The 17,471-nt window shown below is 49.3% G+C and overlaps 1 protein-coding gene and 1 pseudogene across 2 annotated transcripts; one reads left to right on the plus strand and one right to left on the minus strand.

The window, feature by feature from the left end:
* Positions 1–122: 122 nt before the first annotated feature.
* Positions 123–17,471, minus strand: SYNC (syncoilin, intermediate filament protein). 2 transcript variants are annotated; one of them, XM_034648560.1, is made up of 5 exons: positions 17,371–17,471; positions 9,551–10,700; positions 2,557–2,681; positions 2,301–2,377; positions 123–1,155 (listed from the first exon to the last, which is right to left on the minus strand). In XM_034648560.1, exons 1-5 carry the CDS (start codon positions 17,421–17,423, stop codon positions 1,145–1,147), a joined length of 1,416 nt encoding a protein of 471 aa, XP_034504451.1. In that variant the 5' UTR covers positions 17,424–17,471; the 3' UTR covers positions 123–1,144. The 2 variants fall into 2 exon arrangements, with proteins under 2 accessions (XP_034504451.1, XP_034504456.1); XM_034648565.1 differs by lacking the exon at positions 2,301–2,377.
* LOC100481762 lies at positions 11,217–12,944 on the plus strand (annotated as a pseudogene).

Genomic DNA, 17,471 nt, shown 5'->3' on the forward strand with positions numbered 1-17,471 from the left:
ATATAACATTCATCCAACACCAGTCTGGCTTCTCGAAGAGTTGTTCAGAGGACAGTTACTGTGTATGGTCTTTGACTGTCGAGAGCAGAATTAAATATAATAGACCCAGAGCTATAGAAAAGAGCTTCACTCCTTCCCAGGGAAAGTGCAAGACATGAAACCCTGAGCCGGAGGTACACGGATTAGTCTTTGATAACATGACATCTTTTTTGAAGGCTGTCCCTAGAGAACTACATGGACTTTCAGGACTGTCAAAGGCAATGTGGCAGAGAGCATTTAAGGCCAACTTTAAATTTGGAAAAGGTGTTTGAACCTTTTCCCACAGAGAGGTTGAATCTCCCCAGTATGTTTTTCACTGGAGCCTGTACTTAGAGGTTAGAAATAATAGGCTCTTAAGAGCCTTTATCACCAAGTGCCATAACCAGAGAAAACGCCTGGTTCTTTGCCAGTCACTCAACAGAGTACATCACTGACCCAAAATCATTTTCATGAGGGTACAGTCTTTGGGAAAATCTGAGTATCCTTAAACCTTTAGGTTCAAATCTAGATTGGTTTCTTTTTTCCAAGTCAGTAGTTCTTTTAGAGTGTTGTGAAAATTATCTTGATAACAGGAGTAAACTGTATGAGTCCACATAGACTTAAACTTTGTAAAAGGATTCATTTTAAAGTCTAACACTCATGGCACAAAAGAATTCATATTGTAAACCCATATCATGAAATCAGCTGCCTTTTTGACCCTATCTGTACTCCAAAAAAAGGTTTTTGTTTTGGGTCAACACAAGGCAAGGTACATTCTTCACAACACTAAAGTGTGTCCACACGTCCATCCTTTACTCTGTGCACGTGGGAGTTGATGCCAGAGGACAGAGGCTCATTTTTCCATTCCTTGGTGCATTGAGATTGGTACCAGCCGCCCATGAAATAGACTCCGCCTAAATCCTGACTGATGGTGTTCTGCCTCCAGCCAGCCTTCAAATCTTTTAAAACAGGTCAGCCAGTATTTGTAACTTTCCCAGGGTGAACTGCTTGCCAAGTCCTTGGCACTCCCTTCTCTGGAAAAAAGTATGTCCAAAGGGTACTTAGTGATCCTTTGCTAAAAAGTTTTTTGTTGTTGTTTCTGGGTTACAAATTCGGCCATACGTTTCTAAACAGCCCCTGTGAAGTTGAGAAAAGAAAAAAGAATAAGTTCATACTTGGTGCAACTTCAAATAATACAGTGTAAAGTTCACAGCTAACTTCTGAAGTTTAGTTAGTGCTGGCTAGGTTGGGGAGAGATTGCTAGAGTGTAATTTGCATATGATTAGGGGTGCATTTCTCCTCACCAAATGCCTATTTAGGTGCCTCCTATTTGCAAAATAGAATGAATGGTAACCTGTGTGGTGGTGATGGGAGGGGCTAGCTAGAGATTTTCTCTGCCCAGGCTAACCTTACATGGGCATTAGAGGAACGGATTCTGTAGTTTCATTTCTTAAGACGAGTTGTTGCCCTTTCCCTATTGTACTTTTAATCTGATCCACAGAGGTGTTTAACGTATCATTTTCCTCAATTACAAGGTTCTCTAGTCTCCCAAACAATAAGCGTAGTCAGTCATGCCTGGATAAAACACAGTAAAAGAAAATGCTAGTAAGTTAGGAAAAGTATTGGTTATAATTGTTATTTGTGAGTTTGTATCCAAGACTTGCAAGATTAACTAGGAAATTAAGAATAAAATTTATGGGCATCTGTCTAGTATACAACTTGACCCAGACCTTTTTTATCCTTAGTTTCTTTATCTGAGACAATCTAGGACTTTATACAGAATATAAAAACATGAGTATATAAAGAAATTAATGGATAGGTGTATTGCTTGTTTCATATATTAAGCAATAATCCTGTCCCACAGGCTATAAACAACACCCACTTGAGCCTTTTTTATGACTTACAGATTAATTTAGCCTTTTGGCCTCCTTTGTCATAGTCTGAATTAGATAGCGTAACTGTCTTCTCTGCTATTCTAAGGAAGCTATTTATGAATAGCAGGTGGGGTAGGATAGGCCAAGGAAAGTAAGAATGCACAGAGCCCGAATGTGCCATCCTGTTCCAGAATTCCTGGTTTAGGTAATTAGAGCATATTTTAAGTCCTGCTAGAAACTGAAACATTCCAAGTGACCCCTGAAGGCTTAAGCCAGGCAGTGGAGGTAGGCACTATTCCTGATTGACTTGTCATTTGACACACCCTTTCAAGTTGTCTCAAGGCATTAGTATTGTTAAGTTAGGAGCAGCAATAATGCAGACACCACTGTTGTACCCTCAAGGATCACCTTGAGACTGTGTCTCCGTTCCACCAGCCTGAGAAGTGGGGGCGTTAGCCTGTCCCAGGCTCTTGGGTAGCATTGCCCTTTAAAAAAGAGAGATCCATTTTCCGTTTGTCATGGATGAGCGCAATTTGAAAATAATCTCCCAAGTCATTTTTTTTGCTATTCCCTGTTAAGTGAAATTTCCCCTGAGCCACATCTGCCCTCTCCGCCATCCCCTCAGCCAGTGTTGGTTAAGACGCGAGTAGCAGCAAAAACTGACTTATAAGTGGAAAGCTCCTCAGCGAGGCTGATCCTTAGCTGCTCCATCTCTTTGTTCTTCTGTTGCTGGAGTTGCACCCCGCTCCTTAACTGCCTCTCTCGTTCTTCCATTTCCTCCACCTGTTCCTGCAGTGAGAAGGCCAAGAACATCTCTAATGAGCAGAACAGTAAAAAACGAACATTGTCTGTTACAGTTGATAAAGCAGTTTCTTACACAGGGTTTGGCCTTCACACCAGTATTGAGGTTGAGAAACTGAGGTTCAAAGAGGTGTTTGAGGGGCGCCTGGGTGGCACAGCGGTTAAGCGTCTGCCTTCGGCTCAGGGCGTGATCCCGGCGTTCTGGGATCGAGCCCCACATCAGGCTCCTCTGCTGTGAGCCTGCTTCTTCCTCTCCCACTCCCCCTGCTTGTGTTCCCTCTCTCGCTGGCTGTCTCTATCTCTGTCAAATAAATAAATAAAATCTTTAAAAAAACAAACAAACAAACAAACAAAAAAAGAGGTGTTTGGACAAAGCCGTCCTGCTTTTGCCAATGGTGACCTGAAAAGGAGTCTTGTCTGTATCCGCAGATGACTGTTCAGTAGAATCCTGCAAAGGGTGGGAGGGTGCTCAGAGGGATTTTTGTTTGTTTTGCGGTTTTAAGTGTGGGGGAGGATTTTGGTCCTCTCGGCGTGCTGAGAGTTTTATGGACCTCTGGCTCTGCAAGTTTGTTTCTGTTAGGATAATCCGTTATATCATCCTGCAACTTACACGACTTAAGGTAAAAGAAATCCAAGTCTTGGCACTTGGCTGGCTGAGTCTGGAACATGCGACTCTTGATCTCGGGGTTCTAAGTTCGAGCCCCATGTTGGGCATGGGGCTTAAAAAAAGAAAAGGAAAATAAATTCTTTGTAAGCAATCATTAACTGCAATTCCAGGAGAGTTCAACTACTAGAACGCCAGTTGTTTTACAGGAAAAACAGTAAATACAAGTTTTATATATTTTTTTTAAGATTTTATTTATTAGAGAGTGAGAGAAAGCGCAAGTGGGGGAGGGAGGGTGGCAGAGGCAGAGGGAGAAGCAGACTCTGCTGGGACTCAATACTCGATCCCAGGACCCCGGCATCATGACCTGAACCGAAGGCAGAGGCTTAACCGACTGAACCACCCAAGCGCCCACAAGTTTTGTATTTGAACCTCCTTGAAGTCCAAGATAGCTCTACCTGGTCCTTAACTGTAACATCCTGTGCAAATAGGCGCTTTATTAGAATGTTGGCTATTGTAATTGTTAATTTCCTATACCCTGTACTCATTACACTAAAAGACTGAATTCATTCCAAAGTGCTGAGTTGGAAGATGAAGAAGCAATGCCCTGGAGGCACTCAGGAGCCTTAAGATAACTGTTTCCCATTCTGCCAAAACCAGACAGGATACGTTCTGTAAACTGTCTCTGCCTAGGATTAATGCCTGAGGAGTGAGGTAAGGAAGATGTCAGCAGATCCGTCTCTGGCATATTTGCTAGCTGGCGTGGATCCTTAGGAAGCATGAGGGAGATGGGAAGGGAAGGTTGAAGTTGGAAGTCCTATTTTAAAGGGGTAATGACTTCACCTCAGATTTTGAAGAATAATAAGACAGGAATCCAGTTAGGGTACACGCTGTTATTAGAAGGATCTAAATAATTGGTTCCTCAGTCATCCTTGGTATACCTGTCTGCAGGGTTTGATACTCTGGCCGAATCTCAACTTCCAACAACCTTATCAAAAGGCCTTTTTTTAGTGCCTTACCCATACTTTGGCACCACACAGAGAAGCAGCCTTACCATCTAAGCCTGTCTTCTGAAGGGAGGCATCTGCATACGTCTGTGTCCCAATTTCCCAAGCCTCCCTTAGATAGCCAGCAAACCTGTATTTTGCTTAGACATAAAAGTACATGCTTGGGAAGGCGGTCTGTACCATCAGTGATAAACTGACAGGACCGATGTCACCGGAGGAAGTAAGTATTGCTATAGTGACACATTATAGACGATCTCCAATCTTAATGCTGTGTAGCACCAACCAGATTAACTTTCCAAAAACCGCTTTATCATCTCAGTCTTGCAAAAGCTTTAGTCTGCATTCAGACCCCCTCTGGTTTGACCCCTACCTCTAACTTAGAACCTCCATTACTCTTTCATATGAACACTTCGCTCTAGTCTCCACTGTGTGGTATGGAAGCCACTACAACCACAGAGTGGCTATCGAGTACTGGAAATATGGTCTGTCACCTAGACAGTCTCTGCTGTATTATATCACTATCTTTATTCATGTCTAACTCCCAATCAGATTGCAGGTTCCTGTCCAGCACCCTACACATAATGCTTGGTGTGAAATATGTAGATAGTAAACATTCTAGTTCAGCATAAGCGACCTACTGATTTCAGCTAAAAACTTGGACAACGTGGGGCGCCTGGGTAGCACAGCGGTTAAGCGTCTGCCTTCGGCTCAGGGCGTGATCCCGGCGTCGTGGGATCGAGCCCTGCATCAGGCTCCTCTGCTATGAGCCTGCTTCTTCCTCTCCCACTCCCCCTGCTTGTGTTCCCTCTCTCGCTGGCTATCTCTATCTCTATCGAATGAATAAATAAAATCTTAAAAAAAAAAAAAAAACTTGGACAATGTTCTCAGCAAATTCCTCGTACCACCTGCACCAGTCACCAAATCCTACCCGAGTATTTTACTTCATGTATCTTACATTATTTCTCCCTCCTAAGTGGTCTTTCCAGGCTCTTTCCATCTATCCTGCTCGCTGCCATTTTTAAGAGCACGTACCTGTATGTGCCAGGCACCATGGCAAGCGCATCACAAATATTACCTGACTCATTCCTTCCACAGCCCTATGATGTGTATTATCACTAATACCAGTTTACATGTGAGGGACTGGAGTCACAGTTTAAGTAATTTGTCCAAAGTTTCCCAGTTGGAAGTGGTAGAGCCAAAAGCGCCTGGCTGGCTCAGTGGGAAGAGCCACTCAAGTGGCTCTTGATCTCAGGGTCATGAGTTCGAGCCCCATGTTGGATGTAGAGATTAAACAAAACTTAGGTGGTAGAGCCAGGATTTGCCACTGGCTCAGAGCTCATGCTTTACAACTGCTTTGCTGCCGTCCTATCAGCTCTTCAGTGGTCCTAAACTTTTCCATGAAACCCTAGGAGGAGGCCATTTTGAAGTGCCCTTGCCACAGGTAGAAAGTAGCTCCTCGCTTTGACCATTCTATGGAAGATTCTGTTTGGGGAACAGGGTCTGTGGCTTTGGAGAAAACCTTTTTTTGAAAACCACTGACTTAATAGATAAAACTCTTTACAGTCTGGTCCCAATCCACCTCTCCAGCCACTTCTCTCTACTGCTTACATTCCTTATGATTCAGCCACACTGAGCTCACTTCCCTTAACAATGTCTTTTTGTGGGGCACCCGGGGGGCTCAGTCATTAAGCATCTGCCTTCAGCTCAGGTCATGATTCCGGGGTCCTGGGATCGAGCCCCATGTCAGGTTCCCTGCTCCACAGGGAAGTCTGCTTCTCCTTCTCCCTCTGCCTCTCCCCGTGCTTGTGGTCTCTCTCTCTCTCTCTCTCTCTCTCTCTCTCTCTCTCTCTCGTCAAATAACAAATGTAAAAAACAAAACAAAACACTGTCTTTTTGTGTTTCCATGCTTTTGTGTAAGCTGTTCCCTCTGCCTGGAATGACTTTCCCTTGTCTACCCAATGAATTTATTCTTCAAGGCTCAACTGTAACACCTTGTGGAAGTTGAATGTGAACTTGAGCTAGATTGCACAGGGTCAGAATCTCCTTCCATCACTCCTAGCCACATAACCCTGAACAAATATCTTAACTTCTCTGTCTCGTCTCTTTTCTCATTTTTCCAATGACCAATGACTAATTCATACGTATCCCACAGACAGGTGAGCATTAAGTGAATTAATACATGTAAAGAACTAAAAGTACATGCTAGCTATTAATCCTCATGAAATTTCCCCTGTATTTCCCCAGGCAGGGTAATTATATCTATTTTACTGGTACAATGCCTTCCTTATTCCTACAACTATTAGTGTTTATCACATTGAAGAAAATGATTTCATGGATTCTGAGACTTTCACATTTTAACATCGCAGGTCAGGGTGCATTTTAAAATCAAGTGTCTTAGATTTTATGAAATATATTCATTTTATCTGGTTTCCATCCTGGACTATAAACTCTTTGAGGTGATGGTGATGAAAGGCAAAGTTTACAGTTGCAAGACCGAAGTGTACCCTTGAAAAGTAGTCAGATGCCCTAAGTGACCTTTGGCAAACAGTTTGGGAAGCCGTTTCAGAAGAATTTGCTCACTTAGACCTTGATTCCCACTTTATGATACAGCGATAGGAGACATTTCCTCAAGAGTGTTTTTCATAGAATGATCTTTTCCAATCAGATCTGAAACAAATCCAGTACAGTGATGAAAATCACAGGGGGGACAAATTCTACAATGCTCATTTTGTGTCAGAAAACTCCCCCAGAGGCGGCACCTGGGTGTCTCAGTCGGTTGGGTTGGGTGCCTGACTCTTGATTTTGGCTCAGGTCGTGATCTCAGGGTTGTGAGATCGAGCCCCATGTCAGGCTCCGCACTCAGCACAGAGTCGGATATTCCCTCTTCCTCTGCTTCTCCCCCTGCTCATGCTCGCTCTCTGTCTCTCAAATAAATCTTTAAAAAACAGAAAAGCTCTCCCAGAGGATTCCCTGTTGATGGCGCCACTGTCCCAGTTAGCTTCACCTTCTGTGACTTCTCACCTCTGCCCCCTTCAGTCAGTGGCCACGTTTATCTCGCATTTGTTCTTGAATTCCTCCCCTTCCTCACATTCCCACTACCATTTTTTCCTCTTACCTATCATAGCTTCCTAATGAGTCCCCTAGTTTCTAGGTCTCCAGCCCATTTTGCACGCTGCCACCAGTACTTTTTCTAAAAGTAGAGAGGCAGTCGTGTTACTCCCTTGAATCAAATACCTTTACTGGTGCAGCTGACTACTGAAGAGAACCCACATTCTGTAGTCTGGATTTCAGAGTCCAATATAATCTGCCCCAACCTACCTTTACAGTTCAAACCACCGTTCCGTTTTTCTTTTTCTTTTTTTCTTTTTTTTTTTTTAGATTTTATTTATTTGAGACCGAGAGAGAGAGAGAGAGACAGAGAGAGAGAGAGAGAGAGCATTAGTGGAGGGAGGGGCAGAGGGAGAAGCAGACTCCCCACTGAGCAAGGAGCCTGATGCGGGGCTCAATCCTAGGACCCCAGGATCATGACCTGAGCCACCCTGGCACCCCACCTTTCAGTTTTTCACCTCTCACATGCACCCAGTTCACTACATATTTTGCATATGTTGTGTTAAATATATTAAAATTACCTTCACCTATTTATTTTTACTTTTTTAATGTGGCTACTAGAAAGTTTAAAATTCTGTATGTGGCTTGTGTATTTTTTTTGGACAGCACTGGTCTAGATCTTGCCTAAACTTCAATACCCAGTTCAAATAACACCCATTCTTCCTTGAAATATTCTGTGACTTAACCAATGGCTAAATTTCATTATCCTACAGCACTCTTACCTGCACCTCTCTGAAGTCACATGCTACTTTCTCCCCTGGGTGACAACTATTGCTGTCTGAGCACAAGCTGTTAAGGATAGTATTTATTTAAAAAACAAAAGTAAACTCTTTCACTAGATTGTGAACCAATAAAAAAGCAGTGGGGGAGGGGATTGAGGGTAGTACACACATACATTCACTGTTAGGTCCAAAAACCCCACTGCTTTCATAATACACGCTACAGAAAGCTTGACAAAATCTTGAGAGAAGTAAATGCAGCCATTTTCAACAGTGGATTTGTTTCTTGAAGAATGTATCGGAATCTCTAGAAGGGCGTAAGCTTTTTAAGTTTATCCAAAGGAATGTGTGTTTCAAAAGATGAAAATACTGTTCTGAAAGGCTCTCACAGTGGTCAGCAGTGCTTATGTCAGCATTTAACTGATCCGTGCTCTGAGCCGGAATGGCAAGAATAAGTAAACCATACTCCTTTCTGAAAGCTCACAGTCTGTGGTGTTTTCACTAAGTATTTATATCCCATTCTGTCTCTAAAGAGATTAGGGGGCGCCTGGGTGGCTCAGTCGGTGAAGCGTCTGCCTTCAGCTTGGGTCATGGTCCCGGGGTCCTGGGATTGAGTCTGGTGTTGGGCTCCCTGCTCAGCGGGGAGCCTATTTCTCCCTCTGCCTGCAGCTCCCCCTGCTTGTGCTCCCATCTCTGTGACTAGTAAATAAAATCTTTAAAAAAAAGATTAGAACTGGCTCATAATCAGAAGTAACTCAAATACAAGCAAAATGGTGGTAATGCACAAAAAAAGAAAATGAGGAATAGAGCTTAATAGATTTCACCCGTTTTGTTTTTTAAGTAATCTCTACACCCAGGGTGGGACTCGAACTCACAACCTCGAGATCAAGAGTCATGTGCCCTACTGAACAGCCAGTCAGGTGTCCCTCATCCGTTTTAAAACTGGGAAGCTTCAGGCAGAGATGGGACAGGTGGGACTTAAGGGTGAATACACAGGGAGGGAGAGAAGGAACATCCTGCCTGGCCTCGGCCCCTCTTGCTCTCTGTACCCAAGCATGATTCACGCAGAATTGGAAAATGGTAGCGTGGGAAGTGCGCTGAAACACTCAGGGCTGGTCAGACCAGGGTACAAAAGTCCCCAGCTCTCTGAGCCTGTTTGCTCCTTGAGGAAAGTGATAATACATTATTTGGAGGATTAACGAGAGGCCAGAGCGACCACGCTGTCGGGGTGCTGCGTGCATGAGGGGGGCCCACGGCGCTCAGCCCCTAGCACAGGCCTGCCTGAGTGGGACGAAGAGTGGAGTCAGGAAGGGAGGTGACGCCCCAAGGAGTAAGCTCTGCTTCCTACACAGAAGAGGATCCTTGCAAGTGCCCGGGAGACGGCTGACGCGGTCCCCTCCTCCTTCCCCAGGGGCCTACCTGGTACTGCTGCACCTCCTCGTCGCGCTTCTGCCTCAGGAGCATGAGCTGGTCCTCCAGGTTCCGGTGCTGCAGCTGGAGCTGCCGGGCCTCCGCCTGCAGGGGTCTCAGGGCCTCCTTCATCTCTTGGATCTCGGCCTGGGTTTTCTGCAGAGCTTTGGCCGCAGCCTCCTTCCTCTCCAGGAGGCGCAGCAGCTGAGGCTCGTACTCCGCCTCCAGGCCCTGGCGGCTCTCGGCCATGAGGTTCTCAAACTGGGCAGACAGCCGCCGGCTCTCCTGGAGAAAGTGCCCGTCCCTCTGGCTGGGAGGCGCTTCTAGCTGCTGCTGGAGCTGCTCCTTCTGCTTCTGGTAGGCCTCCCGGAGCTGGGCCAGTTCCTCCGAGAGCTGCGCCGCCCGGGCGCTCAGCACTTCCCGCAGCTCGGCAAACTGGGCCACGTCCTGCCGGCGGCACTCCAGCTGGTACTGGTAGGCCACACACTCCTTGGTCACCTTGAACAGCTTCTGCTTGACCAGCCGGGTCTCCTCCCGTAGCCCGTCCCTCTCCAGCTCCGCTTGGGCGTGCAACTTGTAGGCAGCCTGGATGTCCTGATGGACCTGTTGCACCTCCTGGAGGGCTGGTTCCCGGAGCAACACCAGCTCGTGGATGAGCTGGTCCCGCTCCTCTTCCAGCTGGGCCACAGCCTGGACACACTGCTGGAAACGCTCCTCCAGCAGTTCCAGGTCCTCTATGCTCAGGCTCTCCGTGCTGGCACCAGGCCCGGCGCTGAGGCCCTGCTCGCCGCTAGGTTTCTCCTCGCTGGTGACCGTCTCTCCCCTGTCGCTGGTCTGCTCTGGGCTTGCGGTCTTTTCGGCCTTCATGGGCTCTTTCACATAGAGGGTCTCCTCTGGCTTCACAGGCTCACCCACGTCCAGCGCCTCGCCTGGCTGCCTGGTCTCCTCGATGTACAGTGTCTCCTCGGGCTTCTCTGTCTCTTCCATGCAGAGTATCTCATCTATCTCGTCGAAGTCACCTGGGTCCCCCAGGTAGAGAATGTCCTCTAAGTTCAAGGTCCCCTTCAAAGACAGAGTCACTTCTGGGTCCAAAGTCCCTGCCTCATGCGGGGATTCAGAGTTCTCTTCAAGAGGAGAACTGGCTTCTGCTCTTGTCTCCCTGCAAGAGAAATGACTTAAAGTGAGAGGACAGCCACAATCCCAGGATGGTTGGCCATGGGAGCCATTAGGGTTATATCCCATGCTCACATCTCAGAGGGCACTTGTCTGCTCCCTCCCCTCCAGTAGTCTAGCCCCATGCACATACACGCCCTGCTCAGGTCCCCTGACAACATCCCCATGATGTCAGTGCCTAGTCTCTGCTTACATATATACCTTTAAGGCCGGGAAACTCACACCTGAGCCACCACTATTTGTTCCACTGTCATGAGAAAATTCTAGTGTTCAAGGAAAACCTTCTCTGAAATTTTTTTTCAAGATTTATTTTAGGTGTGCCTGGCTGGGTCAGTTGGTTAGGCGTCTGCCTTCAGCTCAGGTCATGATCCCAGGGTTCTGGGATCGAGCCCCATGGCAAGCTCCATGCCCAGCAGGGAGCCTGCTTCTCCCTCTCCCTCTGCCTGCTGCTCCCCCCTACTTGGCTCGCTCACTCTGTCAAATAAATGGATGGAATCTTTAAAAAAAAAAAAGAGAGAGAGAGAGAGAGAGAAAGAGGTGTTGAGCAGCCTTGGAGAGCCCTCATTTTTCCAGGCCCCTGGCTTGGGACACCTCCATTCCCCCATGGCGGGACCCCTGGCTTCCGACTTGGCCTTCTTGCCCGCCCTGGGTGGTAGACTCGATGGGCTGGGAGGCTGGAGCCCGGCTGGGATGACCCTCTGACCTGGCTGAGCTTCTCAGGCCCTCCCAGTGGGTTGGCAATTGGGCCAGTGGTTGGGCTGGGCGCTGAGGTGTGGGGGATTCCCCCGTGCCCCCCGCCATATGACTTCTGCGGAGGGATGGCGTACTGTGGACCTCAGATTGGAGTAGGGCTGGTGCCCCAAGGCAGCCTGGAGACATCTCAGCACGAGGGTGAGTGGGAAAGCGGGGAGCCAAGGTGGAGAGCAACTCCAAGGGGGCCTCCCCCGAGCCCTGTGCTGCCTCACCTGGGGCTGTGAAGCCGGACAAGGAGAAGCTGGAGCAAAACCCCGAGGAGTCCCAAGACATCAAAGCTCTGCAGAAAGACCTGGAACAATTTGCCCAAGCTCCTGAAGCAGAAGAGGATCACCCTGGGATACAGATACACTCAGGCCGATGTGGGGCTCACCCTGGGGGTTCTCTCTGGGAAGGTGTTCAGCCAGACGAGCATCTGCCGTTTTTGTTTTGTTTTTTTTTTAAGATTTTATTTATTTATTCGACAGAGATAGAGACAGCCAGCGAGAGAGGGAACACAAGCAGGGGGAGTGGGAGTGGAAGAAGCAGGCTCCCAGCAGATAAGCCCGATGTGGGGCTCGATCCCATAACACTGGGATCACGCCCTGAGCCGAAGGCAGACGCTTAACCGCTGCGCCACCCAGGCGCCCCCGCATCTGCCGTTTTGAGGCTCTGCAGCTCAGTTTCGAGAACACATGTAAGCTGCGGCCCCGCTGCAGAAGCAGGTGGAGGAAGCTGACAACGAAAATCTACAGGAGATAGGCAAAGCAGAGACCCTCGTGCAGGCCTGAAGAGAAAGCGAACGAGTATCGAGTGAGAGGCCACCTGGAGAGCGTGTTCCTGCGGTGCCCGAAGGCCGCCCCGGCAGCCGATCAGCCACACGGCCTAGCAGCTCAGCCTTGAGAAGGACATGGTCCGAGTGTGGTTCTGCCATCGTCGGCAGAAGGGCAAACGAGCAAGCAGTGACTATCACCGAGAGGATTTTGAGGCTGCTGGGTCCCCTTTCTCAGGGGCACCAGTATCCTTTCCTCTGGCACCAGGGCCCCATTTTGGTACCCCAGTCTATCGGGGCCCTCACTTCACTACCCTGTACTCCTCAGTCCCTGTCCCTGAGGGTGAAGGCTTTCCCTCCGTGTCTGTCACCTCTCTGGGCTCTCCCATGCATTCAAACTGCGGTGCTGGCCCTTCCCAGGGTAGAGGCCAGAGGAAGGAGGAGAGCCTGGAAAGAGAATCTGGGCTTTGTACCAGGGCTTTGGGATTAAGTTCTTCATTCACTAAGAAAGGATTTGGGAACACAAAGAGTGTGGGGGCAGGGAGTTTGGGAAACTGGTTGGAGGGAAGGTCAAGTTCAAGGATGCTCTTGTTTTTAATCCCCACATCACTTTCTTAAATAAAGGAGCCTGGGACTCAGTAGGTTAAAAAAAAAAAAGATTTATTTATTTTAGAGAGAGAGAGAATGAAGATGGGGGAGGAACAGAGGAGGAGAGAGAAACTCAAGCAGACGCCGCACCGAGCACAGAGCCCACCTCGGAGCGCAATCTCACAACCCTGAGATCATGACCTGAGCCGAAACCAAGAGTCAGACACTTGACTGACCAAGCCACCCGGGCGCCCCTTGTCTGCGATTTTTACCCAGGCTTGATTCCTCAGACAAACCTATTTTCTCATGTAAGTTCTTTAGACACCTGAAGAAAACTAACATGTTTCGATTATTCCATGCATGCCAAAGTGTCCAGTGCTCTCCTCGTTTGGGTCACTCCTTTTTGACTAGTCTCCAAATTTTCACTGTCCCTTGGGGATGGGTATTGGAAACAGTACCCAGGTGTGTTCTGAGCAGTGAATCTCTGGACACTACACTCCTATTGATAAAGGCTAATATTGCCAATATAGAATGGCTCTATCATATCGTTGACAAATACTAAGTTTGACTAAAAACCTTGAGGCTTTCTCACACCAAAAAAAAAAAAAAAAGACTTTTTCACACCAAGTGCTTTTAAGTCACATCTCTTGTTCCTGTAAAACTCCATTCATCTTGTTGGGGTGTCTGGGTGGCTCAACTGGTTAGGCATCTGACTCTTGATTTTGGCTCCAGTCATGATCTAAGGGGTGTGGGATTGAGCCCCACATCGGGCTCCTCTCTGGGCGTGGAGCCTGCTTGAGATTCTCCCTCTCTCTCCCTCTGCCCCTTCCCATCTCCCCCTCCAAAACAAACCAGAACAGAACAGAACAAAACTTCATTCATCTTGTTAGGATTGGCCCATCCTCTGGCCTGTCAAAGACTCTTGAATTCAGATTCTGTGATTCTGACAGAGAAGCTCCTTAAGCCAGCTGCCAGTTGCCTGCTAGCTTAACCAGCTCCTGTTAAGGGGTCTCCTCCTGTTTCTTTGGACTTCAGACGGCTTTGATCCTTCCTGTTGCAAATACATCTTACCTACCTTGGACCTCTGAGCAATTCTTTGAAAATATAAACTACCATGGAAATAGTAACAATAAATTACACTTATAAAGGTCTTATATGTGCCAGGCTCTGTTCTGAATGATTTACGTTTATTGACTCATTTAATCCTCATAACATTTTTGTGAGGTAGTTATATTTATTATCCCCATCTTACAGATTAGGAAACTGAGGTTAAAAGAGATTATGCAGTTTGCTCAAGGGAACTCAGATACTCCATGGGCACCAGTTTTAAGACAGTCTAAATTTGAGTATAGTTTTCAAGAAAGCTACTTCCGATATAAAGTATAAATGAAAAGTCCCTGTATCAAAGAACGTATCTGTCTTGAAAAAGCCTACTTGTGGGGCGCCTGGGTGGCTCAGTTGGTTGTGTCTGCCTTCGGCTCAGGTCATGATCCTGGAGTCCCGGAATCGGGCCCTGCATCGGCTCCCTGCTCAGCAGGGAGTCTGCTTCTCCCTCTGCCCCTCACCCCACTCGTGCTCACTCTCTCAAATAAAATATATATTTTTCTTTTTTAAAAAGACATTTAAAAAAAAAGTAAAGGCCTACTTGTGTCCAGGTTTTAAGCTCTATATCTTAGCTCCAAGTTCCCACTACAGATTATTTTTATTCTAAGGTTTGATTTATTTATTTTGAGAGAAAGAGACAGAGCGTGCTCGAGCAGGGGGAGGAACAGAGGCAGAGGGAGAAAGAGAATCTCAAGCGGACTCCACGCTGAGCACAGAGCCTGACACAGGGCTGGATCCCACAGCCCTGAGATCATGACCCGAGCTGAAATCAGGAGTCAGACGCTTAACCGACTGAGCAACCCAGGCGCCCCGAGATCATTTCTCTTCTAAATCGTTGTGTATTCTGTCCTCCTCTCAAGCACCCCAGGAATCCCTGGCTTCCCATTCTGTGTGTCACAGTGGCCTTCGTGGCCCTCGGGAAAGCACAAGTGTGGCTTCACCAGGCCCCAGACGTCACTGGCTTCACACAGCCCAGCACCTGCGCTGAAATCTAAAGCTTGAGGACAGCCTCAGCTGTCACCTATTTTGCCCCTGTCACTCTACCAGAGAGGGTGTTGTTTAGATCTCTTCATCTGGTGTCACCTGACATCTCAAACTATCCTTCTCCCTGGGCTTGCTACACCTGTATTCTCCAGTGCAGAGAAGCGCAGCCCCATACAGCAGGTTGATGAAACAATGAACCTTAAGCAGCTCTTTCCCCGCCCCCCGCCCCCCCCCCCGNGTCTCCAGCCTCCGTCCCCTCCTCATCCCCTTGCCAGGGCCCGACTCCAAGTCATCACTGCACACCTGCCCTCGTGTGCCAGCCTTCCAACAGGCTTTCGTCCTTCTCACACCAGTCCATTCTCTACAGTGCCACAGCTTGCTAGAGCGTAGCCGTGTCGCCCCACTTTGCGCACAGCCAACAGCCTAGCATAGATTCAAAACCCTTAACGATGTGGCCCCAACATACATTTTCAGCCTCATCTCACACACTCCCTGCCGCCCACCCCGTGCTTGTCAATCCCGAACATGTGTTAACACTTTTACACCTCCTACTCCTAGCCCACTATGTCTAAAGGATCCCGCTGAGAAAATACAGCTCACTGTACGCCATCTGATTAGAGAACAGTACTGCACTGCCTGGAAAGGCAGAGCTCCTCGCGCCAGGAAGGGTGCCCCTGCTCAGCCAGCCAGACCCCCTTCGATCCTCAGTAGAGCCCCTGCTTTCCCAGCAGACGGTCCTCACACGCTCTTGCTGAGTCCTTCCCCCTGGGATGACGTAACTGTGTCTAAGGCAGGATTGCAAGTCTTTCATGTGAATAGTCATGTATGCGATGCTATCTTTTACCCCCATTTTGTAGATGAGGAGACCAAAGCACTGAGAACTCACTCAAAGCTGCACGACCTGTAAGTAAGTGGTGGAGCCTGGAGAAGACGGCGTCGGCTCCAGAGCCGGCTGGAGCTCCCGCTGACCACTCTGTTCTCAGAACAGGCGTGAGTTCGAAAGCAGGCCACGGCTCCAGCACATCTAACAAAACGTACTGATTTCCCTCCTCATAAATGTCTCCTCGTCCTCCAAGCCCTGCTCCAGCTGCATCTCTTCTGCAAAGTATTTTGCAGACAAACCCATCACAAACCCCTTGAGACACCTCAAGGCACCGGGTGCGCACCTCATCTTTGCACTTAGTGTTCTGTGTTACAGCGGTGAGTGTGTCCGTGTCCCCTGAGAGTCTGTCTCCTAAGGACAAGGAGAGTTCAAATTCCCTGTGGATCCCAGGGTGGGGCTCTGTAGAGGTAAGGCAGGCAGAAGTCGACTGCGATCCAAAGAGGAAACGTGCCCAACGTCGAGGGGCCCAGCTGGACGTGGAACCCTGTCCTCCTGACCCCCAGGCAGCACGCTGTGGTTGCCTCTGTCACCCTCCCCGCAGCGGCGCCAGGCCTCTGTTAGCCGCTGCCCTCACACAGCTGCCTCTCTCTCTAAGGAGCTGGGGACAAGTAGAGCATGGGAGGCTTTAGGCCTAGGGAGCCCGCCCCGCTGGGGCCCCGACCTCAGGCTTCCTTGGACTCCAAGCAGCCTGCTTCTGCCACTGGCTCCCTGGTCCTGGAGGACTCCAGCAGCTCCCGACCCAGCATCACCGCGGTGGCTAGGAGCGTCTGAGACACTGTGCGGGCGTCAGCTGGTGTGGATCTGACTGGGTGTGCACCTGTATGTGTATACGGCAGTGCAGGGGATTGTAAAACTATGCTCAGCTTCGTGCTGTGTGAGACGCTGAAGGGGGACGGGGTGTGTGTGTTTGCACCTCCACCCCTTCAGGGCCGTAGTCTGACCTGGGGCAGAAATCCTCCCTACTGGCCCCAAATCCCGGAGCTACAGGCTGTTTCCCCCTAAGCAGTGGTAAGGGGACAGTGTGCATGGTTGGGGGCGGGCCTCTGCTCCAGGGCCCCCTGGCCGTGGCCGGCTGCCAAGGCCCTCCTACTGGTCTGGGCCGGGCGACCCTCCCCACGCCCGCCCCCCATCCCAGGCCTCAGACAGGAGAGAGCGGGCTGCCAGAACAGACTCCAAACTCCGCACTGGCAGCCGCCCAGCCTTGCACCAAGTCTCCTCCACACAGCGAATTCAGCCCCCGGAGGCCTCCATCTCCAGTTGCATTTGGGGTGAGGCATGAAGGAAAGCGAGGAGCCAGCGTCCTGGGCCACCCTGGCCCAGTGGCATTTGAGGGTTGATGCCCACCGGTCTGAAAGGGTTAATTCTCACCCAGCCCCGGTGGGGGGCATTATAAAAAGCCACAGACAAACGGAGGTGCCAGGACCCGGGCCTCCCCCATCTCCCTCGGCCGGTGGCTCCGCCCGGTGCCAGCGCCACACCCCGGCTGGCCCACCACCCCCAGCCAGGAGAAAGGTGCTCGCGGGGGGGTCGGGGGGCGGCTCGTCCAGCGCCCCCTCCCCACAGGACCGCGACGCGGGCCCTGCACGGTCCTACCTCGCGGCCTGGGCGGCGCCGTCCCCGCCGTGCCGGGGCTCCGGGCTGGCCATGGCTGCGCGACCCCGGGCTGGGCGGCCGCGTTATTAATAGCCGGCCCC

The sequence above is a fragment of the Ailuropoda melanoleuca genome, chromosome 2 (genome assembly GCF_002007445.2).
Source record: "Ailuropoda melanoleuca isolate Jingjing chromosome 2, ASM200744v2, whole genome shotgun sequence".
NCBI lineage: Eukaryota > Metazoa > Chordata > Mammalia > Carnivora > Ursidae > Ailuropoda > Ailuropoda melanoleuca.

What these genes read in the sequence shown, in the direction of transcription:
- SYNC (XM_034648560.1), bottom strand. Translation starts at nt 17,423, where the DNA reads ATGGCCAGCCCGGAGCCCCGGCACGGCGGGGACGGCGCCGCCCAGGCC. An exon ending in GGCGCCGCCCAGGCCGCGAG is followed by an intron (nt 10,701 to 17,370) that starts GTAGGACCGTGC and finishes TTTCTCTTGCAG; the next exon opens with GGAGACAAGAGCAGAAGCCA. An exon ending in AGGAGGTGCAGCAGTACCAG is followed by an intron (nt 2,682 to 9,550) that starts GTAGGCCCCTGG and finishes TTCTCACTGCAG; the next exon opens with GAACAGGTGGAGGAAATGGA.